The sequence below is a fragment of the Eriocheir sinensis genome, chromosome 40 (assembly GCF_024679095.1).
Source record: "Eriocheir sinensis breed Jianghai 21 chromosome 40, ASM2467909v1, whole genome shotgun sequence".
NCBI lineage: Eukaryota > Metazoa > Arthropoda > Malacostraca > Decapoda > Varunidae > Eriocheir > Eriocheir sinensis.
In genome coordinates, this window is record NC_066548.1 from 1901444 (window position 1) to 1926877 (window position 25434).

A 25434-nucleotide genomic window follows, 5' to 3' on the forward strand; every position below is an offset into this window, starting at 1 on the left:
GTAAAGGTAAAGTTGGGCACATACGCTATAGCTGCCCGTGGCTGCGGTGTTCATCCCCATCGGATTGGCCCTTTGAGCTTGTGGTGGCAGTATTGGTTGAGGATGCTTGGCTAAATTTTGAGATGTGGTGAAAAATTACTAGTTTCTTCAGTCTCACACTTTAGAAGATCGTTGAAAATTGGTAAGGCAAGCAAATTCATCTTCCCAGAATCGAAATAGAGGACATAGGTGATGTAAATCCTGACCAAGTGATAGGGGTCTTGCTATTAGGTGACCAGATTTCTGAGACAAAATTCTGGGACATTTTCGGTTCAGCGGCGTAAAAACCTCCAAAACATGTAGTGTTTTTGTCATTGAAAAACTAAAACGGGGACACTGCCCTTATCATTCAAAAGTTTATCTCACCCTATTTATCCTAAATTGCAAAGGAATTGAATAAAAATTCAATTGAATAGCAATTCGTATATTCTTGGAAGGCAGTCTCGCAAATTATGCCGTGCAAAGCTGTTTATCATTTCCTTAGTTATATACGCTGTACAGTGTGAGTAGTACGGTGCGCAACTATACGTATAGTCTGGTCAACATTTTTTTTTTTTTTTTTTTCCGGATCTTTCAGTCACAGTGAAAACCGGGGACAGCAGTAGCCGGGGACAGGTCACTGAAAACGGGGACTGTCTCCGGAAACCGGGGACGTTTGGTCACCCTATAGACTTGCTACTCTCTCTCTCTCTCTCTCTCTCTCTCTCTCTCTCTCTCTCTCTATATATATATATATATATATATATATATATATATATATATATATATATATAATGTCAGCACCAACTTTGAGGTTATAACCCTTTCCTGGGAACTCATAGAAATAGTGGGGGTATCAAAAAAACTTTAAGTATATTAAAATTGAGGATTTTCTAAGACATTTTAACTCGTGTTTTTTTTTTATAACACAGGCCGACGCCCGATTGGACTGGTTGGACTCCTCTGTGGGTATATAGCTACTGCAAGGAGACTTTTCTCGAGTATTTTCCGCAAATTTCTCATGTTGTATTTTCCTCCTCACATTCATATGCACTTACCGGTATAGCTGTCATCACCTTTGAAAGGTAGCAGGAGACTCGTAACCTATTATTGATACGTAACCTTCCTAATATTTTTTTAAGTGACAGACATTTAAAGCAAATATAATCTTTAAAGAAAATGGATCACGAAACAATTGGAATACCAGTCTAATAATTTTAAGTATCCTTGGATTGTAATTTTGTTGATATCTGTTGATGCCTTAGTTTATTTATTCATATTTGTCGTTGACCAAGAGTAGATTGCTCATATATTTGCTGAATGAATTTAAAATCTGGCAAAAGTGGCAAATGTCTTCCTCTCTCTCCGCCCGCCGCTGTTGCGAGAAATGCCTCCTTGCAGAAATAAGTCGCTCTGATGTCCACTACGCATGCGCACTGAGCAAGAAAACTTGTTAATTTGCGTTATTTTGTTGTAGTTAGTCCATTTGTGATCTCTGTGATGGTTTGTATTGCCCACAAGGAAACAACACACCAGACCAACAGACCAAAACAAGCAAAAATTGAGTAAACATCAACACTGGGTAAATCTGTAAAATCTACCACTTTCGCTTGATGTACATACAGCCTTCCCTTGATTAAAAATGCTTCTCTTATCTTTGTGCCATGTATTGAAATCGAAGCAGGACAAGTAAACGATAGCGGTGAGTGAAATATATATAAAAAAAATAAGTCAGCAAGTTGAACCTCTGCGAGCTATTTTGCGGCTGCGAGATGATTCCCACAACACAGCCAAGCCCAACCTGTTCAAACGAGAGGCGGCCGACCAGGTACGGAATTACATATTTTTACTTCTGCTTTCTCTCTGATACCCACCAATGACTTGTTACCAATGCTGGGGTGTTCTTTGGACCCTGAGGGCTTATCAGGTACCATTGTTTCCAGGGTCCAGGCCGCTAAAACAGTGAAAAATGGTAGTGTTGCAGTGTCCTCTGGTATTGGGCTCATCAGGTACTGCCCTTTTTAGTGTTGCATAGTTTATATAGTGTGTAGTGTTGCATCGTGTTTATACCGTTGTTTTTAGTGTTGCAGTGTCCTCTGGTGTTTGGGGGCCATCAGGTCCTGCCGTTTTTGGTGTTGCAGTGTCCTCTGGTGTTTGGGGCTCATCAGGTCCTGCCGTTTTTGGTGTTGCAGTGTCCTCTGGTGTTTGGGGCTCATCAGGTCCTGCCGTTTTTGGTGTTGCAGTGTCCTCTGGTGTTTGAGCTCATCAGGTCCTGCCGTTTTTAGTGTTGCAGTGTCCACTGGTGTTTTGGACTCATCAGGTCCTGCCGTTTTTAGTGTTGCAGTGTCCTCTGGTGTTTGGGGCATGGAGACTACCCAGTTGGAACTCCTGGGTTTGGTGTCATAGAGTGGCCAAGGTTACGCATCCCCTTGTGTATGCCACAAATGACTGATTAATGGAAGCTGTCAGCATGCAGCTCTCCCAGCTATTCATCCTCCCTTATGGGCTGGTCGATAAACGGGTACATGGGGAAGGTAAACTGTGGTAATCTGGGATTTCACATTGGGCTGTATCCCAGGGTAATTTTGTTCTTACCTACCACAAGTTCAAAGGGCCAGCGGATCGGAGATGAGCACCACAGCCACGCACATCTATAGCATATTCACCTACCTTTATCTTTACCTTACATGCATAAGCTGGCTATCTCTGAATCAAGCTAGAAGAATTTCTAATTACCAAGCTACTAGATATTGTCTTAAATTGAGCTCCTCTGCTTTTTATGTTTGATCTATAGTATATTTTCACTTATTTAGGCAGAAAAAAAGTGATAACTTCAGTTTTTTGTTTCAGCTTATGAGACAAAATGTCGGCAAGGACGAGTGGTAAAACACTGAGTGGGCGACAACAAGCCAGCAGATCCCATGAAGCTTCAGACTCACAAAGCAAAACTCAAATCAGCACACAGGAGACTCCCAAGAGGAAGCTTCGTGGAAAATCTAGAGTAAGTATTTATTTATATCTTTCAAATAAATTGCAATGTTAGGCTGTACTTATTGGGCATGAATCATAGATGCATATAGTCAAACCTCAGAACTCGAATATCCCAAAACTCTAATAACTTGGACTTCAAACACATTTTTCAAGAAAATGTTGACCCAGAACTTGAGTTTTCTTGGAACTGGAACGCAGCCAAAGATGCCCTTACCATACGCGACTGCTCATAACTCGTATGTTTTTGCTGGAAGAAAAATTCGCTTTGAACATTTTCTTAAAACTAAAATGTAAAAATAACAATTCTAATGCATATGTGACATTATTAGAATACAGTTTATTTAGATATTTGAGTGTCATACAAATGTTCAAATTCAAAGAAACCAGAACATGATATCTGTTCAAGTATACATTGTGCCTTGCTTTGTTTACCATTCATTTCATTTCCTGCTCTCATTCATAAGGCATCCCTGCGTACGGTAACTTGCTCTGTGTTCTTGCTATTGTTTTTGGTGGTTTTGCTTCTGTAACATCCCTGTGTATTCACCATGGTGCCGGAGAACTGTGTTGAGGCTAATAAGCATGAGAGAAATGTTGATAAGATAAGGTAAATACACTTATTATTACTTTCATTTAATTGCATTTATATTTACTTCTTTGGCTGTTTACAATCCGTTAATTTGTTATTATTTTTCATTGCTTTATGTCCTAATTAGGGCATTTACTTATATTTTTAGCATAAATTAAAAGTTTTAAGAGTTGACGTGGGTATTTTCATGGGTCTGGGAATGGATTAATTCACTTTCCATTATTTCTTATGGAAAAAATTCTTTGGAATTCAAACTTTGTAGAACATGAACAGCCTCCGGGAACAATTTAAGACTTTAAGTTTGAGTTCTGAGGTTTGATTGTATATGTATCTCTCTCTCTCTCTCTCTCTCTCTCTCTCTCTCTCTCTCTCTCTCTCTCTCTCTCTCTCTCTCTCTCTCTCTCTCTCTCTCTCTCTCTCTCTCTCTCTCTCTCTCTCTCTCTCTCTCTCTCTCTCTCTCTCTCTCTCTCTCTCTCTCTCTCTCTCTCTCTCTCTCTCTCTCTCTCTCTCTCTCTCTCTCTCTCTCTCTCTCTCTCTCTCTCTCTCTCAGTTCATATGTCAATCTGTTCTAACCATCTAGATAGATAGATAGACAGCAAGAGAGTCATATCTCCTCTCTGTAATATGTCATGATGACAGCCAGACAACAATCTTTCCCTCTTTCTCTGCCGCAATTTTTGAAGATGACAAGTCAAAGAAAACAACTATGTACAAGCTTGTTTTCTTTTAGGGTTATCTAATTGTCATATGATGAATGAATATATCACTGGATTGAAGAGATTTAGTTTTCCACAGAGTAGAGTTAGGTGATGGAAACGACAAAGTCGTAAGTAATAAGGCACTCCCACATTTAGAGGAAATTCAATTTGTTGCAGAAGAAAGATGTAACACCAGACTATCAGACTCCAGCCAGGCGAGATACAAGGAGTAGTGAAAGGTGAGTAGCGGTTCATATAATTCATTTACAAAGATTTTCCTTGTGCACTTGATAGAGTTTGGAATATTTTTCTTAGCTTTTCATTTTTGTAAAAAGTGTATCAGGTGTATGGACCCCTTAACAGATGGTGACTAAGATAAATAATATGTAGTGCTGAGTGAAGAAAAAGAGGAATTGTCTTTGGAGAGCTTCATGGACTACTGCACTGTCTTGCTGAGACAGAAAGAGGAAGCAGCCTCCTAGAAGTATTTAAGATTTATATAAAAAAAATTATGGTGTCTAGAATGGGGTCAGGACCCTAGTAACCCCTCTTTATTTAATCCTGGAAAAATATTTTAGTTATTTGAGAATTTTGTTATTCAACCACTTTTAGGGAACACAACCCTGTTGAACAGTTGGGGTTTCCTGTATCGTATTAACTTTATCTTTCACTAATGCTTCTCACACATCTGCAGAGAAATTCAGCCTGATTACAGGTAGTCCTCAAGGTGTGTGTGCCTATGTTGATCCCAAGAAGTCATTTGACTCACTACATCATGAGGCACTTTGGGACAATCTGCAGATCTGTGGAGTTCCTGCAATGATTATTAACTTGATGACAACCTCCCCATATGGAAAATTTTCTATTGCGTTTACTCAGTCTGGATATAAAATATTGCTAAGATAATCTTCAATGATATGCTTGAATTATTTGCTACTGTACATAGTTACAGAGATGTGGAGGTTGAGAGAGATCCCCTGTTTACTTGCTCGTGTATGCATGTCAGTATTGGCGCATCTGACTAACTGCAAAGGTATGGGGTTAATTCTCTTGTGCCCCCTCTCCTACTGTATGACTGTGAGACATGGACACTGAATAGAGAATTGAGGAGGCATGTCGATGCCTTTGGTACCAAGTGCATTCACAGGATCATAGGGTATCACAGGGATAGCTTTGTGCCGAACCAGTAACAATCTCGTGGAACAGAATCAAGGCCTAGCATAGTCTGTGAATGTCAACTCTGGCTCTATGGGGATGTGGCATGCTTCCTGGACGTCAATATTGCTTAGAGTGCTGTTTCTGCACAAGACAACACTGATTGTAGGAGACAAAGGTAACACCCACGTTGCTCATGGTTGGGACAAGTTGATCAACAGTGTCAAGAGTGGCTTAGAATGGGAAGGGTTACTGTGTGGGGGCTTGCCCAAAAGGACCTTCGAGGGTGGAGGTAGCTGGTTAGTGATGCAACACCCCCAGGCATATGCTTTCCGTTAGTTAGAGTAGCCCCTACCTTTGTAGAACCCACATTTAATAAAACCCACATGTGCATATTCAGAAACTTGCTGATATTGCATATAAAAGTTTTTCCCAGTAGTAAAGATGTGGCAGTTGCAGAACTCACAAAATTCACTTGTAGCACTGGTTGTTTCCCAAGCGACAGCAAGCTAAGTCATGTCATCAGTCGCTCCTTACTGCACCCCAACTTCTTACAACTCTCCCCATCATAAACTTTCACTGTTGCTTTGTGTTCCATAGGCTGTTCATTGCTTAGGTTGTTATGGGGTGTTAGAATGAGTTTTAGTGTCTTTCAGCAGTTATTTATTAAAGTATGGGCTGTGTCTGTGGGATGTGTTAAGTATTCACAGAAAATCAATATTCATCCCCTGGAAATATGGGGGGTCACCTGTAGTACTCTAAGTAGATGTATAGTTACTATTTCTTTTAGGTCAATAGGAAGGCTTTCTGTGTATTTTGTATTAATTATATTTAAGAAGAGAAGTTTATCCATTGTGACTTGCTGTCATCCTCAGGGCAACAGTTATAGTTATCTTGAAGGGGTATTAATTCATACTCTAATTCTAAGGTCTGCAAGGAGAGCATCCAGACTATTTAGTGTGCCTCGCAGAACACCACGTATGCTGGGGCGAGCCACACCCTACAGAACTCCTAGACTGGCCACATTGCCACGGCAAAGAATTACTGGCCCTTCTTCCGTAAAAAAGGCAGATGCAAAAGTGTGGAAAGGGCATCTTCAAGGTACGTAAAAATAAATGTGGCATAATTTATTTGTTTGTTTACACAGTTTTTCCCTGCCTTCCCCCACCCCAACCCCACTGGTGTCCCCATTTGCCAGCCTCACCCCAGCTGGACTGGGGTATGACAGGAGGGAGGAAGCATGAATGGGCTGGGCCAGCCTACTCACGCTGCCCCCTCAGTTTCCTGTAGAACTCATGCTGCAAGTACTACTCACACCACAGTCGCTAGTCGCTTCTCAACCAGTTTATAGGAGTACATTCTGCTATAGAAGCAAACCATGATCTAGTGAGCTGAGCAAGGGTGGAGTGAGTCTGCCCAGTTATCTCCACTGTTTACAAATCTCAGCTGCATTCAGTTCACCTGCCCGCCTGCTCAGCTCCCCGTTGATGGGGGTGGGGTGGGAGGCGGAGTGAGTCAACTGGACAGTCAATCAGGTATGCGTAACCAAAATGACATCCCACAACAGCTCCCTAACAGTATTCCTGCAGCAGCTCTGACAGGCAATTGTTTACTGGAGACAGTAATCAAAGTAGGACGAAACATTCATAGACAGTAAGAATATGCAGCAGAGGAGACATTGGCCACTTATATAACTATGACCTGCCTTTTGTTTATAAACACTGCCCTCCCCCTCCTCCCCAGCAGGGTGATTGGCAAGTGCCACCATCTTGGCAAAACTTGGTAGCTCCATTGCATAACATTGCACAACATTTTGTGGCTAATTGATCAACCAGACACAGAGCTGAGGGCTTGGCAAATGCATGAGGATAAAGGCTGGGCAGGAAGGAGTGCTGCTCTATCTGCGGCAGGACATTTAAATGATATCTTTATTTATAGTATAAATTTTGACCTGCGACCAATTCGACTTACAACCTGCGTGTTGGAACCAAACCCCGTTGTAACTCAAGGTCCACCAATGTTTATAAACCTTTCCTTTATACTTTGGTGGTTGATGTGATGCATTAATTTTTTAAAAGGTTATATATGTAACATTACTTCTCTTCATTTCTAGCACTTCTGAATAAAACTATGAAGATATGCAATCTTAGTTCCTTGGCCAACTTCAAGTACAACAATGAGAGACTAAGAGTGAAGTATGAGAAGATCTTAAAAAATAGGGTAGGTTGGCATGCTGTTCCTCCTGCTTCATCCTTATGTGTGAGCTATAATTTGAGTCTCTCTCTCTCTCTCTCTCTCTCTCTCTCTCTCTCTCTCTCTCTATTAAGTAATCCCTCATCCAGTTCCTTACCATTAGGTGTGTATGTGTTTGTGTGAAGGTAAGCAGGTGTAACAGTATGAACAGAAAAATTACTGTTTTAATGTACCAATAGTCACAAATTACTCCTCTCTAGAACCTCTTCATATTGATTGTAACATGAATAGGGCAGTGGTTTCTCTTAAGGAAAGTAGATTCACGTATACATTATGGAGACTGGTGTTTGTCACATTTGAGTGTCATTGCTTCTGAGGTAACTTGCTAAATACTTGCAGGTGATGGAAGTTTACCCAAGTGGACAAATGGAAGTCAAGCTCACTACTACTTCCTGCCTCTCCTGGAAGTCATCTGTTGTGGATGCTGTTTGGCTTGAAGTGACATCATTATTTCCCGGGGACACTCCTGGCGAGGATAAGTTGGTAGTGGTGTACAGTGCTTGGCTGTTTCGTACAGTCAGTGTCCAGAGTTCCAGTCTGGAAAATGTGGACTGGTTGCCTGTCATGCTTTACTCAGGTAATTCAACAGTATTCTCTTATTTATTTATATATTACATTTTGAGTAAAAGTTAGGAATAAAATCATTGGTTGAGTCACAAGAAGTAAAACTAAAGAACATATAGAGCAAAGTCCATTCTTAGGATTATTCTGAACAAGAACTATTAACCCTTTCAATATGGTGACGCAGACGTCGGCGTCACAGTATGGAAAGGGTTAAGAGGAAATGGAAGAGAATTAATCCTCTTCTAAACCTCTTAACTTTTTCCACTGGCTGCATGAGTTAAATGACTACAAACACCATCACAGACTTTCTTCTTTATGGACTTGATCTCACTAGTTTTTCTGTCTTTGTATGTAATATATTTACATTCTCCAACTGGGACTTTCCATTCCTTCTTTGTTGTTCCATGATATTGTAAAAGTGACTCATGTGTGTATGTGAGCTCTGATCTTCCCTGAAATCACTGCATTATTGCCAGGTTTTCATTCTAAAAACATTAGCAAATGGAGCACAGAAGGTCTCTTCTAACTATATCTGGCTCACCTGGATTGTCATCTTTTCTTTTTTGCAATGTAGGCAGTACCAATTTGTGCTGTCTTATTGTAATGCAGTTCTCTAAGCTTGGTATATTTTTTGTTGCCACTCCGTATTTATTTATTTATTTATTTATTTATTTATTTATTTATTTATTTATTTATTTATTTTTTTTTTTTGGGTGAGGTGAGGTTACCACGCCTCAGTTGCATATTCTTGTCTTGATCTTAACATAGATGCTATCAACATTTTTAGCATCTCCAAGTCCATGTAGTTAAATGTCACTTAGATGTTTCTCAGCAACCATCAACGTTCTCCAGTTATCTTATTTATGTATATACTTTCCTGGAGAAAGGTTACTTTCTGTATTTATATTTCTTACCAATGAATGGATCCCAAGAGGGAGATCAGGAGGACTAATTTTCATGTATGTTTTTAACAGGACGAGAGTTAATTCATCAAGTGGTTGTGAATTGGCTGCAGGGGTCATTTGAATGCTATGTTGCACGATCTGGAATGCAACAAAGTGACTTCCTCTGGATTGCAGGTGTTTGGACTAGCAACAACTGTCTTGACTCATTTCATAGCCAAGGAGGTATGAAAGAGCTATATTTTTTACAGCACTTTTTTCTTGTTGTTTTTGTTTCAATCTTATTATAAACTTTAAAAGATACCATATGAATAGCTCAGCACCTGAGTATTCTAAGCACCGCTGCCCTGAGATAATTATTTTATGTTTTCCTGTGAAGCAGAGACACTAGGCTTTCTGATGCATGGGTTTAGGTTAGTTATATTTTTGACCAGGATCAGTCTGCAATGTTTCATTGGCACTAATTGGCATTACTTTCATTATCATTTTCAACATAATACATAACAAAAATTTATGGAACTGACAGGGTATTGGATTGTTTTAAGGGTTTAAGGGTTTCAGAGACATAGATTGATAGTGAAAATTTTAAGGATTTTTTTATAAGTAATAATGGTTTTATTTTTCATTCGTCACCAGAACTAGCAAAACGCTTTTTAGTGATATAATAAATATCAGATTTTAGTTTAGATTACCAGAAAATTAAGTTGATTGCAGATTGGGTATGATTAACCATGTCTCTTGAACCATGCCTTGCCTTAAAACATGCCTTTTAAAACCATATAATTTTGTAGGGGGAAAAAAAGAAAAAGAAACTATAAGCTCCCTTCAGCATCTAAACCACTAATGGAGAAGCACAGACATGAAAATAGAACTTAAGAATGCACTCATTTATTTATTTATTTATTTTTACAGATGCCAAAGTAGAATTCACCTATATGATTATCTCACCACCTGGCATGAGCAACTTCTCCAATCCAAATGATAGGGGGAGGCCTAGAATTGTTATCAAGGTTCTACTTAAGGATGTTCATGAGGTTTGGAACAGGTAGGTGCTTGTTAAAAGTTACACATTAGTAGTAAAGTGCACTGATACAGGGCAAAAATGTGTGTGAAGTAAGACTTTGATCCAGGCATTAGGTAGGGAAAGTAACCTAAGTTTTTATCCTGGAAAGAAGTCGAGAAGAATAGATATAAGATTGGGGTCAGTGCAAGTATAGTAAAAATTTGGGGTCATGTTATATTATACTATTTTGTTCTCTTCAACATGGAACCTCATCCTGCTCAGTGCAACATAGCATGATAATTTTTATGATTTGTCATTTTTCATGAATGTTACAGAATGGTGGACAGCAGCAAGAATGAGGTGACCATAGAAGACCTACAAGGATATTTATCTGCAATAAACAGTATGGCAGCTTCACTCACTGGTTTGCCCATGTCACTACTAAGGCTACATCATCTACAAACTCCTTGTGTTACCCTCAGCAGCAGTGGAAAGGTATATATTTTTTTTTAATATGTGTAAGTTGATATATTTTAATACTCCTTTCCATGTTTTTGTTGATGTTGATTTTAAGAGAAAAAATGGCAAACTTTAATTTGTTAAGGCTTCGTCAATAACAATATCAGCTTATTTTATTTAACAGTTTTGTTGTTTATCGTATCAACTAAGCACAGCCGCCAGAAAAGTCCGAAATTGTGAATATTAGACAGTTGAAGATAGAGTAACATTCTGGCGCCAGGTCTCCTTTGATTCCCCAACCCATTAGTCAAAACGGGTTGATATTCGATTGGTACTTTCAGAGCCTTACCACATTGAAGTTCAAAAGTGTTGGTTTTGAGAAAAATGCTTCTAAAGTGTTGAGTAGCTTTGTTATGAAAAATACCTGAGTATATTTGGGTAATAAGGATTTTTACATATCAGGACTCATAGACAACACATTACAGTCCCTCAAAATATAGCAAATATTACTTGTTACGTAATACATTGTGCCAGATTGGTGTATGATATATGGGTTTTAGTGGTGCCAGTGCTCCCCTGGTTGGTAAGACTCACACTCCACATTAACTTTTTGTCTTTTTCTATGTTTGGCTTTTCTACTTCTTCATTCCCATCCTCCCTTCCATTGCTGCCATGTTGAACATAATTATTGTTGATGTATCAGCTACTTTACATGATACTGCTCAGTACATTCAATCCCCTCCCAGCCAACTCTTTCCAGTACTCATCCACTCTACATCCATATCACCAGTGGTCACCCCCATACCATTTCCCTCAGGCTTGAATGCTCTTGCTACTGGAGGATAAGCCCACATGTGTGTACATGCACGCACGCCCACTCACTCTCACACACACACACACACACACACTGAGCTCCATAGTGCAGTGATTAGCATGCTCCCCTCACAACTGAAAGGTTCTGAATTTGATTCCCGAGCAGAGTTGAGACTGATGGGCAGTCTCTTTAATCCATGCCCTCTGTCCACCCAGCAGTGAATGGGCACCTAACATCAGTAGTGGATTGTCTTCTGCTTCCAATGTGTGGCTGGGTGTGATGAAAAGTTCCTACCATATCCAAAGCTCCAAACTCATTTAAGTAATGTATTGGCTATCAATTGCAAGTCCAGGCCATGGTAAATGACACACACATACTCTCAGGGTCCTGCAAGAAGGCTTTGTAGTTCTTTGACAGTTTTAGCTTTTGCTTTTTCACACCATTACATTTTGACAATTTGCTTCTTTCTTAACTGAATGGGTGTTGTTACAGGTGCGACTGATGTGTCAGCGGAGCGTCACATCAGTGATCCAGAGTTTTTTGGATGTCTTCCTCCAGAGAACTACTACTTATAAATCAGAGAACTATTTGCAGGTTTGTGGCCTTTTTTTTTTAAATTGAAATCATAAACCAGTATAATGGAAAGGGTATTGATATCCTTTCTATCAAAGTTGAATTGAAATACAAGTGATAACTTGGGGGTAAAGTTTTGAGGTGGATCATGGCATTGCTTAGTGACAGGATGCAGAGTTTAGGTAAAAGGGTGTAAATCAGATTGGGCCTGAGTTACCAGTGTGGTCCCAGGGAAATCAGTTTTGGATCCATTACTATTTATCATATACATCAACAGTATTGACTGTGGTGAAACCAGTGACTTAAACAAGTTAGCTGATAAAGCAAAAAAAAAAAGGAAAAATAATCAATACAGACAATAATGTTGCAGGATTACAAGAGCCAACCAATGAATGATACAGTCAAACATGGATAATAGCATTGTCGTAAGCGTAGGAAAAAATAACCCCTTTACTAATTACACATTAAGTAAAACAGTTCTTGGTCACTCAAGCTGCAAAAAGGATTTATATGTGCATGCAAGCCCTGACCTTTGACCTGAAAATACTTCATCGTTGCCAGTATAATCAGTATAACTAATTTGAACTTATCCTGGACAAATAATATGAATTAATTATGTTATTAACCCGTGGGCTTCGGCTATGGGAAAGCCAAGAAGTGGCCGAGAAACGGCAACATTACACTGCAATTTGAAACTAAGAAAAGAGCATGGAACGTATATCAGAGTACTCCTCTCATAACCATAAAGCCGTTAAAAATATTTACTTATACTCAAACTCCATTCTTTTTGGGTGGTGTTTGTTACAAAATAATCTAGCCGAGAGTCGCTAGTTGTCTACTTTAGAGAATTTGACAAGCGAGTACTGTATGGATAGCAAATTCAGTCTGCCATGACCTTACAGCACCACCTATGACAAATAAGCCCACCTTTAGATCAATCACCCACCACATTGACCCAGGGTATGCATGGTGGGTTGCTCTATGCCGCCACCGCCTACAATTAGCTCAAATTAGGCATTTTGAGCCGAGCCCCAAACGGGGTCCATCGTTTCACCGGACCAACTTGCGGGAGCCCAAAAATGGGTCCACCGACAGTGCCAGGTTAATAAGAACGTAGATAATTTTGATTCATATAATCCTGGTGATGCATTATCCTTCATATTACTGAGACAAATGCTCTATCTAATTGTTATATGTTTTTCAGGATCTGGACCAGGCTGACAGCATTGCAGAACTGAACAACAATTATGAATGAATCTGACTGCATGGAGACATTATGAAGTGTATAGTGATCACATTGACCAATTTGTTGAATTTTTGTCAAAATATTTTATTCTTTGGGGAATTTTACAGTAATAGTAAATTAAAATAGATTTCAAGTTTTTACAATTATGTTTGGATTTTCTGAAAGAACTTTTTCTTTCTGGGAGAGTGTCTCGTATCTTGGGTAGCACTTGTTTGCCACCCTCTTGACATGGTTCTCAGACTTGCAGCCAAGGAATTATTGCTGCCAACACCCCAGACCTTATTCATTTTCTCATTTAAACCAGAAGTACTAGGATTTGTTATTGAATAGATACAGGGGTTAATGAAGGCTACTGTGACCACACCCCAACTCTTTCGTCAGGCTCACACCCATTTCCACCAACACCTCATCAAACTCATGAAAGCTGACCCTTACAACTACAGTAAACCCTTTCCATAACGAACCATTTGGGGGAGTGGGGTGACATTTTATCCATCTTGAGGACTGAACTTTGAAAGCTAAATAAAAAAATAATATTTTATATATATATATATAGATATTTATATATATGTATATATATTTATATATATATTTATTTATATATATATATATATATATATATTTCATTCATTCATTCATTCATTCATTTCATCGACGCCTGCTCCTAGGAGCTCCCACCAAGGGATGGCCACGGCAGAAGAGCTTCCAACTTTCTCTATCCAGACACTCCCTCCTTGCCTGCTCAAAGTTTCTCAAAGATCTTTCCCCTCTCTCCCTAACATACTCTTGCACCCTATAATATCCATATAAATATTGAATAACCATGGTGACATGACGCACCCTTGTCTTAAACCCACTTTTATCTCAAAATGTTCACTTGTTTCTCCAGTAATTTTGACACATGCAGATGCATCCTCATAAAGACTTTTTTGCACTAAGCAGTTTTCCTTCCACACCATATATATATATATATATATATATATATATATATATATATATATATATATATATATATATATATATATATATATATATATATATATATATATATATATATATATATAAGCATTTCAGAAGGTAATCCAGCTGCTGCGTAATGGTTATTTGCATAACACTGAAAAACTACATCCATAAATGATTATTTGATGCTATCACCCCAGGGTTTCACTTTTTATTTATATTCTTTATTTATTCCTATTGTTACATTTCTTTTTAGTAGAATTAATAATTTTATTTGAATTGATATGAATAATGTAAAACTCACCTTAAAGGAGTTAATGAGGTGTCTGGTGTGATGTTTGTTCTGTGGTTTGCTTATGGAGGCTTGTGTCATATCGCTTATACCGTTTTCACACTAGCCTCTCTCGCCTGCCACAAAACATCATTAAACCCATCACAGCCTTTACAAATACATACAAGGAAATATATACAAATAAAATCTATACCAAACACCTTCGTTTAGTAATAATTACCTGGGTTTTGAAGTACACCCATTCCCCTGCTATCTCACCCAATTGGTTACAAAACTTCACGAGATAGCGGAAATAGGTGATAGCTAAACTGAAGAATCAATGGGAATGATTCTAACTGGTTATTTGGTGGGCGATCAACCTCCATTTTGTGCCTATTATATCTATCTCTGCACTTATTTTCCCACCAAACACTGAACCAACATGCTTTTATACTTATTATAAAACAAAGCCCAGCAATGATTGGGGGATACTTGTGAGGTTGCTGGGCTATTATCATACAAAGACAGGGGCAGGTTCAGTTCACTTGTTAGCTACACAATTCCCATTGGGTGTGGGAGTGATCTAAACCAGACAGCTGATGGCTACCAACAACCATATAGCTACAATGCCTCCTTTGTTTACAAACACTGACCCCACACAACAATTCAGGACATTTGGCTAACACTGCCATCTTGATACAAGTCTTCAACTTTGTTGTGTAGCATTGCACAACATTTGGAGGCCATTTCATCAATCAAACACAGAGCAGCTTTCACTTTTGTCAAAGGAGAGATGCCCACTTGACTGAATAAGCGAGAGAATGGTGGAAGCGTCAATAACATTGTACCAATCAGTTGCTGTGTACCATGCAGCCCTGGTGATTCAAATCCACCAATGCACTCAGGTTCTGTGTGTGTAATAGTGCATTGAAGCTGCATGATAGCATGAGGATGGCAGGCTGTATGAAGGCATACTTCCAGCAGGAAGGAAAGGAAGATGTTGATAGGCAGAGGCGAAAGAGTTTGACCAGGCAGGGTGTCAGCACGGAGGCACAGTTTTTAAAGGACAATAAGTCTTACTAGTTCCTAGACCTTGCTCTCCAAGGTCTGGTATGCTTAGGAAGGCATAGTTTTTTTACCTTCAGTGCAGGCTATAGGATACAGGGTGGTTTGGAGGCATGTTTTCTTGAAAAAAGTAAGTCATATGCCAAAAAATGCCGTATTATGATGACATGGCTGCTCGCCTGTAAAAATATATAAAAGATAAATAAATCATGCGATGACCTGAATTTCAATAGTAGTAAAAACACATTGATGGAGGGTTCACTGTACTGCTAAAATATTTACTAGATCACAGATAACTTTCTCCAGTTTTGATAATGTTTGATGTAAAGGTCTGATCAACCCGTGTAAATACACTAAATGCTGAAAGTTTCATCCAAATAACTCCTAACAGGTCATTATTGAATATTATAACTTGTGTTGGTATATAACTGGGATGCTGGAATCCATCATATGCTATTTGACCATATCCATGATATCTGAAAAAAAGGAAAACACACAATTACAAAGCACTTGCAGCAGCTTTTCAGTGAGTGATCATAAATCCTATAAGTTCTTACTAACCTTTTAAAATTGACAAAACCATATATATCCAATGTTGCTTGCTCTTCACAAAAAGTAAGGCACTAACCTTGCTATACACCTGCTGGGAATTTGTATCCCAGGATCAACATGGCAACCAGCAGGAACAGAAAATGCCTGCTCAGGTATCTGATCTAAAGGAACTTGTCTTGATCTAGGCTCAATAGCACTCAAGTCCGAGATAGTATTTTTGTCATTTAGAGGAGCATCTGCAGGGTATCCCAGGAGTATTTTTACAGATATCTTACTGGCAGGAACATTATCATCACCAGTTACCTGTTAGGAATAAATAAAAAAAAATCAATTTAGCAATTTTCACATGAGTATTAAACATATGTCAATGGTGCACAGGTTTCCCTCATTTAATGATGGTTCAATTTGCAATATTTTGCTCTTGTGATTGTCATCTTTTATTAGTCCTGGAGCATTACTGTTTGACCTAGAAAAAAAGATAAAGAAGCTCAATATTTGCACAGAGATACAGTCACCTCTTGATTAACACGAGGGTTACATTCCTGGAGATGTCATGTTATTTAAAATCGCATTATTTAAACATAATTTCCCCATAAGAAACAATAGTAATAGAGGGGGTTATGTTCCTGGACACTGGGAAAGTGCTTATTTGGTGGTGATTGGCGGGCGAGTGGTGTTTTTTGCGGTAGTTATCGGTCGGAAACTACGAAAAAATGCAATGCGATGAGTACGATAGTTTGGCAACACTGCGCTCAGCCCGTGGAATCAGTGTTTACTGGGTCTTTGAAAGGTAAGAACGCCATATTGCTCGTCTTCCCTGATATTGGATCAGCTACTCACCTCATTTATTCATCATCATTAAGTCAGTTTTTATCAGTGCTCCACAAGTTAATCAGTCTGATTTATTCATCTAAGGCTGCTTTCATATGCATATTCATGGCAACATGTGTTTGGTAACAGGTTGACGTAAGTAAAGCTCCTATTCACTAAACCAACCTCAGCAGGCAAAACATTTTTTATACTTATTTTGACCTTTTATCAATAATATTGTAATAATTCTGCAAATTTGTATATGTTCATCCTGATAATGGAGAAGACAATGCTTAATATAACTTACTTTAAGTCCATGCATTTCATGTTCATCCTTATATTTGAACAGAAGTATTTCAATTCCATGTGAAGAATAAGTTCCTTTAAAGAGTCCTGGTGTAATGATCTGTCTTGGAAAGGACCCATCCATTCTCTTCAGTTCACTAGGTATATCATTTGGCAAAGGTAAAATCATTGGCCTATGAATCAATCCACTTCTGCAAAAGACACATAACAAATTTACGAATACATGGCAATATTTTTTTCAGTTACAGTTTGACAACCCAAAAATACAAAATTCATATTGATAAATACTTCACAAATACAGTTAAAATCTCTCTCTCTCTCTCTCTCTCTCTCTCTCTCTCTCTCTCTCTCTCTCTCTCTCTCGCTCACACACACACACACACACACACAGGAATACAAGTGGAATGGACACGTTAGATAGAAATTATTTAATCGAAAGGGAAGGGGGAGGCAACTAAAAGGACACAGCAAGAAATTGAGAAAGGGGATTTGTTTGAAAGACAAAGTGAAAGACATAAAGAAGTACAGTTTTCCATACATGAGTGTGGATACATGAAATGGACTAAACAAAGACATTGTTGAAGCGAGCAGTTCCAAAAATGAAGGAAAAGATGGACAAATATGCATTGGGAGACAGGACTGTCCGACCTTGAGCTCAGGCCCTGTATACTACAAAGAGGTAAAAAGTAATAGGTAAATACACACACACACACACACACACACACACACACACACAGGAGCTACTACTAAGAGAAGAAACACCAGCAACACACGAGGACACAGTAAAAAATTGAGAAAAGGAAGATGTTTGAGAGACATAAAAAAATATAGCTTCCCGCAAAGAAACATAGCAGTTTGGAACAGACTAAATGAGGATGTAGTATCGGCGAAGAGTGTGCACAACTTTAAGGAAAAATAGACAAATACAGATATGGAGACGAGACCACACGAGCATCAGCCCAGGCCCTATAAAACTACAACTAGGTAAACACACACACACACACACACACATATATAAATACAAAGCTTAAAAGACTATGTATGATCATTAAAAATAAGGAAAAAATTGCCGCTGATATCATATTTCATTGGTCAAACAGGATTAAGAATTTAGTGAGAAAAAATGAAAAAAAAATATTACCAATGCTGAAATATAATTATAGATTGGACACATGTTTAATGGACTGGCTGGCAGTGGATTTTTTTCAGTAAACAATTTATTTGGCTGATATATGCACTGAATTACCCTGTGGTAATGTTAATTTGACTATACAAAGTATAAATTTGGAGATGTAAGCCTTCAAAGTTGTATAAAATGAGGTTGATGGTGATATGAGCCTTGAGGGCCCGTAATGAAAATAGTCCAGGATGAAACAAGAGTTTATGTCCAGCTAAATTATGTGATTGTGGCTCTGCTGCTTATTCTGACTTTACCTCATCATGGCCATGTCCACAAATCACCAGCATTGCAGCTTCGTTCCAATGTGCAGAAACACAATCAGGACAGCACCAGAAAAATATTATTATTGTTCCCAGAGCCATGAAAACAAGAAAACTGTGGTGGCAAGTAGAGCATCATGAGTATTGCCCTATTACAACCGGGAACTCATATTGCTGCGAAGATAACTTTAATGTGCTGCCAGCCACTTGACACTTTATTAACCTTACAGAAACCCATGTAAACCTAATGGGTTGCAACCTTTCACTGCTAAAAATAACAACATATCACTGTAATGGATTGGGACCTATTGCCACTAAAATAGTAACCTATTGCCCCTAAAAAAATCACCTATCACCACTTAAATATCTGTTTAATTCTCAGAAACAAGTACAGGTAGTCCTCAAATTATGACAGGGTTTGGGACCAGCAGGCCAGTTTTAAGTCAAATTTGTTCCAAGTCAAAAATTACATTGAAAATAAAACAAAATATTATTCAAATGTACATTAGTGGACTAAGTTTCCCCAATTAGCCCGTTGTACCGAGGGTTTAGTGTACTTGGTTAAGTAATGAGTTGACATTTCAAATAATTTGCTGAGGGTAGAGTAGCTATTTGTTTACACAGTTCCTGCGTTTCCTGCCAAGCTTACGACTAGATCTAGCAGATGCCAGTTTGCTAGAAAAACAGTGTCCACAACAATAGCCTCCTCACGATATTCCTGCAGCAGCTCCTACGGGTGACCGTTTGCTGGAAACGGCAATCATAATTGAATGAAATATTCACAGAAGATAAGATGTAGCAGAGGTGACACTGGCCACTCATATAACTGACATGTCCTTTGTGTACACCGTCCTCCCACCAGCACAACCCCTAGTGCAACGACACCGTTTTTTTTTTTTTTTTTTTTACAACAAAGGAGACAGCTCAAGGGCACAAAAAAAGGAAACAATAATAAAAAAAAGCCCGCTACTCACTGCCGTCTTGGCAAAACCTGATAGCTCAATTTCAAAACGTTGCACAGCACCACTGCATGGCTATAAGGTCAACCAAAATTGAGCTGACTCAAGGACTACCTGTAATGATATTCTGATCATTGTGAATGACCATTTTATTGCCTGATGTAACTTGTACATGACCGTCAACCAATCCATTATAGAATAGGGGCGACAAAAGGGTCTTGTTCATAAGCATTTTTTTTTTTACTCACCCAAGGACATCATTTAGAAAAATTAGCTTCATACTGTAGCCTGTACCTTCATGATTTGCATCACGAAGAGCCTGGATATGTTTCTTGTAGTCTGAACAGCACTGCGTTATTGTTCCATTTCTCTGAAAACATACAAACAAAACCATTAACCCCTTGACTGCAGATTTCCTACAAGAAGACCTCACCAAGCTACAAGAATGGAACAAAAGTGGCTGCTACAATTCAATGAAGAAAAATGTAGTCATGGACCTTGGGAGGGGATATCCAGCACACTAATACCACATGGGAAACACTCCACTATCTGCCACAGAGGCAGAGAAAGACCTGGGACTATATGTTACCAGGCTACCACTAAAAGCCAAATCCGTGCCAATCGCAGCGGACGGGTCTCAAACAGAAAAACAGGAAAAATGCAGCACACATTCAAAGTCTAGGAAAAATAACTCCCACAGTTCCACATGATGTTGATGAGAAATGAACTGATTTGAGTAGCTTATAAGCTTCCCTTTGTGCTATTTTTCTTTAACTTCTTGCACCCCAGAAAATACTACTGTATGTACATCCTGAGTTTCTGGGAAAACTTTTCAAGACAAACATATTTCATGTATGAAAAACTGCATACTAGCATCTCCATCCATCCTAGCAGCTCCATCTCCTTGACTTGTATGAGAAATTCATAAGACATTTCTTACCTTATCAATATTAAGTGAGCATTCATGAGGGAATATACTGGGAATACACAAACACTTGGCAGGCACTTTGCTCCCATCAATTGAGAAAGCTGTTGACTCCTTCAAAGGTTCCATAAGGTCAGCATTTGGCTCCCAGAGCACTCCTTCGATGAGACCGGCTTTAAACTGAAAATGTATAATTGATATTTTAAAATTTTATGTAATTGTGATGAGTTACCGTATTTGCTGCTGTCGAAGATGCAACTCATTTTTAGGTGCTATATTCTGAAGAAAAAAATACTGACCTTTACCAATTTTTCGAAGATGTTTTCATGGTTGTTTCATGATTTGTAGTATATATCTACTATATAACACTGGCTTGGCAACATATTGTAAGATTTATGTACAGTATCATACAATAAACACATACACCATACTGTAATACCTGGTAGAGGGAGTGTGTAGTTAAACCTCATAATACCACTGCAATACATGTATTACTGGTTTTATTGCAACTTCTTTATTACCACACACACATGACAAACAATGAGACCCACACCAAAACAATAACAATGGCTGCTGTAAGTGTTTTCTCGTCATTACAGGACACTGCCACGGCAAGTAGGGTCTGCTAGACTGTCACAGCCCTTCAACAACATTTTATTTGATCTTTATACTTCCTAGAGGCCTAGCTTACACCTAAAGGTAATGCAACATTCAGCAACCAAGACGCATGCTAATTTTTTCAATCTTAGTTTGAGAAAAAAAGTGCATCTTCAACACCGGCAAATATGGTATACAGGGGGTCCTCGGGTTACAACAGTCTCAACCTACAACATTTCGTGGCTACGACGCAGTCCCCATAAATGATTAAAAAATTCTTGTTTCAACTTCCGACGTTTGCTTCGTACATACAAACGCGCGGGAACTAGTTTGTTGAGCACGGCGGAAGAAAACGTCATCACCAAGCATTGCTCTGAGGCTGGCGTGTTGCTTACATTCCACTTGTATGCCATTTAGGTTCCTTTGTGCCCTTAATCATGCCTCCCAGGCATAAAGGTAGCTCTTCTGTTGGCAGTGCATGTAAGAAAAGGAAAACCATCACTATGGAAGTGAAATTGGACATTGTGAAATGCTCTGAAATGGGCAAAACACCTACGAACATTGGCTGCACATTAGGCCTAAGCAGTTCGACTGTGGCCACAATTATGAAAGACAATGATCCCATTCTTGAACAAGTGAAAGGATCAGCTCCCATGCACTCCACTGTGATTACTAAGCAGCATAGTGGTCTCGTGACTGAGATGGAAAGATTATTAGTGGGAACCAGGGAAATGCCTAACAGTGCAATAGGCCACAACGTAAAAAATAAATAAATAAATAAATAAAAAAGGTGAGTGATGAAGGTGCTTATTTAGGTGTGTTCCAACTTACGTAAAAAATCGGGTTCGTTAGGAACGGGACTCCGTCATAAGTCGGGGACCCCCTATATTAGAATCTCATCACATAAGAATTACAAGAAAAATATGATTCAATACAAGCAACCTACATAAAACTAATATATAAATTCAAACTTACTCTTATCTCCAAAAGTCCTCCGTAGGGTCCAATTTGAGACTGATAAAGTCCCAACATATACCCATATCTGTGTAAAACTGAAATTTTTTTCAAGTTATAAAACCTGACAATTAATAATAACAAAAGTTTCTGGCATAAAGAGCCATGTTAAAGAAAATGCAAACAAGACTCACACAGATATGAACAGTAACAACTCAATATTGAATATATTGTACTACATTTTGTCTACTATAAAAAAATATAAACAGTAAGTCAGCTCAAGTGTTTTGGGAAAAGTACAAACAATGAACTTACAATTTTTATACACAGTCTCATAGGATGCTTTTTCACAGGCTTCAGGATACACATGGAAATCTGATGAGTAAAATGATAAATTTACCAGATATGGATAACTTCTATAGCACCATAATGATACTCGTGGTGTATGAAAAAAATAAATTGTTTCTCAAATAATTTCTAGATTTTACTTGATTATTATTCACTTGAAAGTTGCTTTTTCCCATTATTATTCATCATATAGCGTCTGTATTTTACCTCAAGGAATTGTCAACTCGTGTACCTCTTTTCCCTCAACATAAGTGTGTGGCAAGCTTGCAATTAATAACAGTGAGCAACATTAGCATGATAACTTACCTCTAAAACACAGTTTCTTCCAAAGAAGCTGATCTTTAATCAGGTGATATAAAAGACTGCAGGTAGTGCTCAGAGCCATCAGATCTTTGACCTTGCATAATTGTAAGATAACAAGCAAAACATTTTGTGGGAGGTCGAGAATACTCAACATTCTGACTTGAGTTGGCGCTTAAACTTCCCATATGAACTGTCACAATATCTGTAAAGAAAGTAGCATATATTCATTAGCAGGCATGCACATACATTTCATGTTCATTCATCTGTTCTCTAGTAATCAGAGGTTGGTTTGATAGTTGAGAAGTCAGTAATAGCTGCTTCCCCCACTCAAAAACTCTGAACATAATCTCCCAGGTCCCTAAGTTTGTAGGTGATGGGAAAGGGAGTAAAAAGATAATAAATGAAGTTGTTATCCTTCAGGCTTCAGATTTACCAATTTTCGACTAAGCTAATGATGATTCAGAACTGTAAAAAGAAGTCTACTTTAGGGTACAGTGGGGTATCTTTGTTGTAAAAAGAAGTCTACTTTGGGGTACAGTGGGGTATCTTTGTTGTAAAAAGAAGTCTACTTTGGGGTACAGTGGGGTATCTTTGTTGTAAAAAGAAGTCTACTTTGGGGTACAGTGGCACCGCTAACCAAAAAATGGTAATCCACTAACTAAAAAGTTAGCTTCACTTACACTAAACCGCTCAACTGACAGAAGAAAAGGTCCTCCTTAGTACTTCTTTACACTGACATACTTAACTACGCCCTCTACTTCACTGCGTATTAGCTTTCCCCTGCACTGACCTCGGTTTGTCTGTACGCACTGGACTTCGGCTATCGTCTGAAGGAGTCACTGCCCACTAGAACTTCTTCCAACACCTCCCCCTACTTCTTCTTGTGACCTTTATTGGTTGTGGTCACTTCAGGGACTTACCTCCTCTTGTTTCCTGCCTTTGTTCTCCCCGAGTCCTTTCGTTTGTACTGCTTTTTCGAGATGATCTTGATCTTGATGTCACAGGTGGCTTGAGATTTCTCCCAGCCAGGCCTTTGTATCGGCAGCTCCTGATTGATTGATTGATAAAGAATAAACAAAACATACAGAAAATCGGTGTTCAGCTACTCGGGGCAAGATGTCATTGCCTACATCTTGCACGCCACATGCTCTCCAGGAACTCTTTCATCGCCTCAATCACTCGTCCATTCGTCTCTCCCGGTGTTTTTATTATCTTGATCTTGATGTCACAGGAGGCTCAAGATTTCTCTCAAAACAGACCTTTGTAACGGCAGCTCCTGTGAAATTATAATTGATTGATTGAAATATTTATATACAACAAAGGGGAATAGCTGGTCTTGCAGACAAACCCCTGACTAGACTAGTTACAAAAAATAAAAATCTCCATTGTACAAAAATAAAAACACATATTGAGGTTAGTTAACAGAAAAAGGAATTAGAATGTAAATACTGATAATATTCCTGAGGAGGTACACATGCAATTACCTAAAAATTAAAATCAAACATAAAGAACAGACGGTTTTTTCTCTAGGCCTACATCTTGCACGCCACATGCTCTCCAAGAAGTCTTTCACTGCCTCATTCACTTCTCCATTCGCCTCTCCACTCAGCCCCATTCACTTCACGTCCTATCTCACTCAGAAACACCTGCCTCATCTTCGTTCTCTCTCTGTCATACTTCTTACATTCCATTTTGCACGCCATGGATGCTCTCCAAGAACTCTCACCAGTATCCACTCCTCTCAGCAAACACCTTAATTTCACGTAAAGAAAAAATAAATAAATAAAAAAAAAAAGCTCCCTCACACTCACGTGGTGTACCGTATATATTTATAGATGTAGAATCTGGGTGGAACAATACAAAGATCAATTCCCTACACCACGGATCCGTAATATATATAGACTACAGAGATTTCGCTGATATATTAACTGCCCCGAAACCACACGGGAAATCAATACAATTTACTTAGCTCCCCATGGTGGTTTATGGAGTGGGCGAAGCTTAGCGGGGTACCCTCTGGCTAGAATGTCCATCTCCTGTCTTGGAGTTGCAGGTTCAAATCGTTGGGAGGAGTGTTGGGAAAGATTCATTCTGCCAAACAGATGAACTTCTCACGTGCTTCGAGAAGTGAAAATTCACCCCATGACAGTCTTCTTTAGTAACTTTTGTAATATTAGTAAGTTTACTTCCATTCATGTTTGTTTCATGAATCCTCTTTGCATTCCTGTAGCTTCACCATCTGAGACAATGTGTTCATCTTTGAGCTTTCCTGATATGAAGATGAAAATCTTATATACAATTGGTCTAAGTTCTTATGCAGTTTTATTCTCAATAATTCTTGTATATGAGAAGCTCCACTGTGATATTTCTTATGCTTCATAAATGGGGTATATTAATCCTTACCAAGTGTCACCATGCACCAAGTAGGTCTTTGTGCCCAAGAAGCTTAAAACATTCTTCTAATTATCATAAATTACCTCTTTGGGACTTGTAACAATTATGCACTTCAATACAATAAGTGATACTGTTGTTAATAAAAATGTAGTTGATCATTCTCATTGTTTCATCTATTTGTAGACGAGAGAAAATAAATGCCATCTGGAAGCCTTCCCTCATCAAAAATCATTATTTCACGAAAGCCCTGCGAAATCCAGCAGAAATGGGCTTTTTAAAAAATCT

At 38.7% G+C, this 25434-nt stretch overlaps 2 protein-coding genes across 7 annotated transcripts; one reads left to right on the plus strand and one right to left on the minus strand.

The window, feature by feature from the left end:
• The first annotated feature begins 1678 nt into the window (after positions 1 to 1678).
• Positions 1679 to 13820, plus strand: LOC127009183 (centromere protein L-like). 2 transcript variants are annotated; one of them, XM_050882002.1, is made up of 11 exons: positions 1679 to 1846; positions 2869 to 3019; positions 4474 to 4535; positions 6422 to 6552; positions 7565 to 7671; positions 8044 to 8281; positions 9243 to 9395; positions 10083 to 10215; positions 10509 to 10668; positions 11939 to 12040; positions 13224 to 13820. In XM_050882002.1, exons 2-11 carry the CDS (start codon positions 2882 to 2884, stop codon positions 13272 to 13274), a joined length of 1275 nt encoding a protein of 424 aa, XP_050737959.1. In that variant the 5' UTR covers positions 1679 to 1846; positions 2869 to 2881; the 3' UTR covers positions 13275 to 13820. The 2 variants fall into 2 exon arrangements, with proteins under 2 accessions (XP_050737959.1, XP_050737958.1); XM_050882001.1 differs by having other exon boundaries at positions 1680 to 1846; positions 6380 to 6552.
• LOC127009184 (F-box only protein 31-like) lies at positions 8099 to 23944 on the minus strand. Of its 5 annotated transcripts, XR_007761693.1 has the most exons (10): positions 23676 to 23939; positions 22759 to 22957; positions 22420 to 22479; positions 22126 to 22202; positions 20569 to 20733; positions 19877 to 19998; positions 17231 to 17420; positions 16190 to 16416; positions 14530 to 16037; positions 8099 to 8241 (listed from the first exon to the last, which is right to left on the minus strand). XR_007761693.1 is itself a non-coding variant. In XM_050882005.1 (9 exons), the coding sequence occupies exons 2-9, from the start codon at positions 22907 to 22909 to the stop codon at positions 15848 to 15850; spliced, it is 1182 nt and encodes a 393-aa protein (XP_050737962.1). In that variant the 5' UTR covers positions 22910 to 22957; positions 23436 to 23596; the 3' UTR covers positions 13838 to 15847. The 5 variants fall into 5 exon arrangements, 4 of the variants coding, with proteins under 4 accessions (XP_050737962.1, XP_050737963.1, XP_050737960.1 ...); XM_050882005.1 differs by lacking the exons at positions 8099 to 8241; positions 23676 to 23939 and adding an exon at positions 23436 to 23596 and having other exon boundaries at positions 13838 to 16037; XM_050882003.1 differs by lacking the exon at positions 8099 to 8241 and having other exon boundaries at positions 13839 to 16037.
• Between the last annotated feature and the right edge of the window lie 1490 nt (positions 23945 to 25434).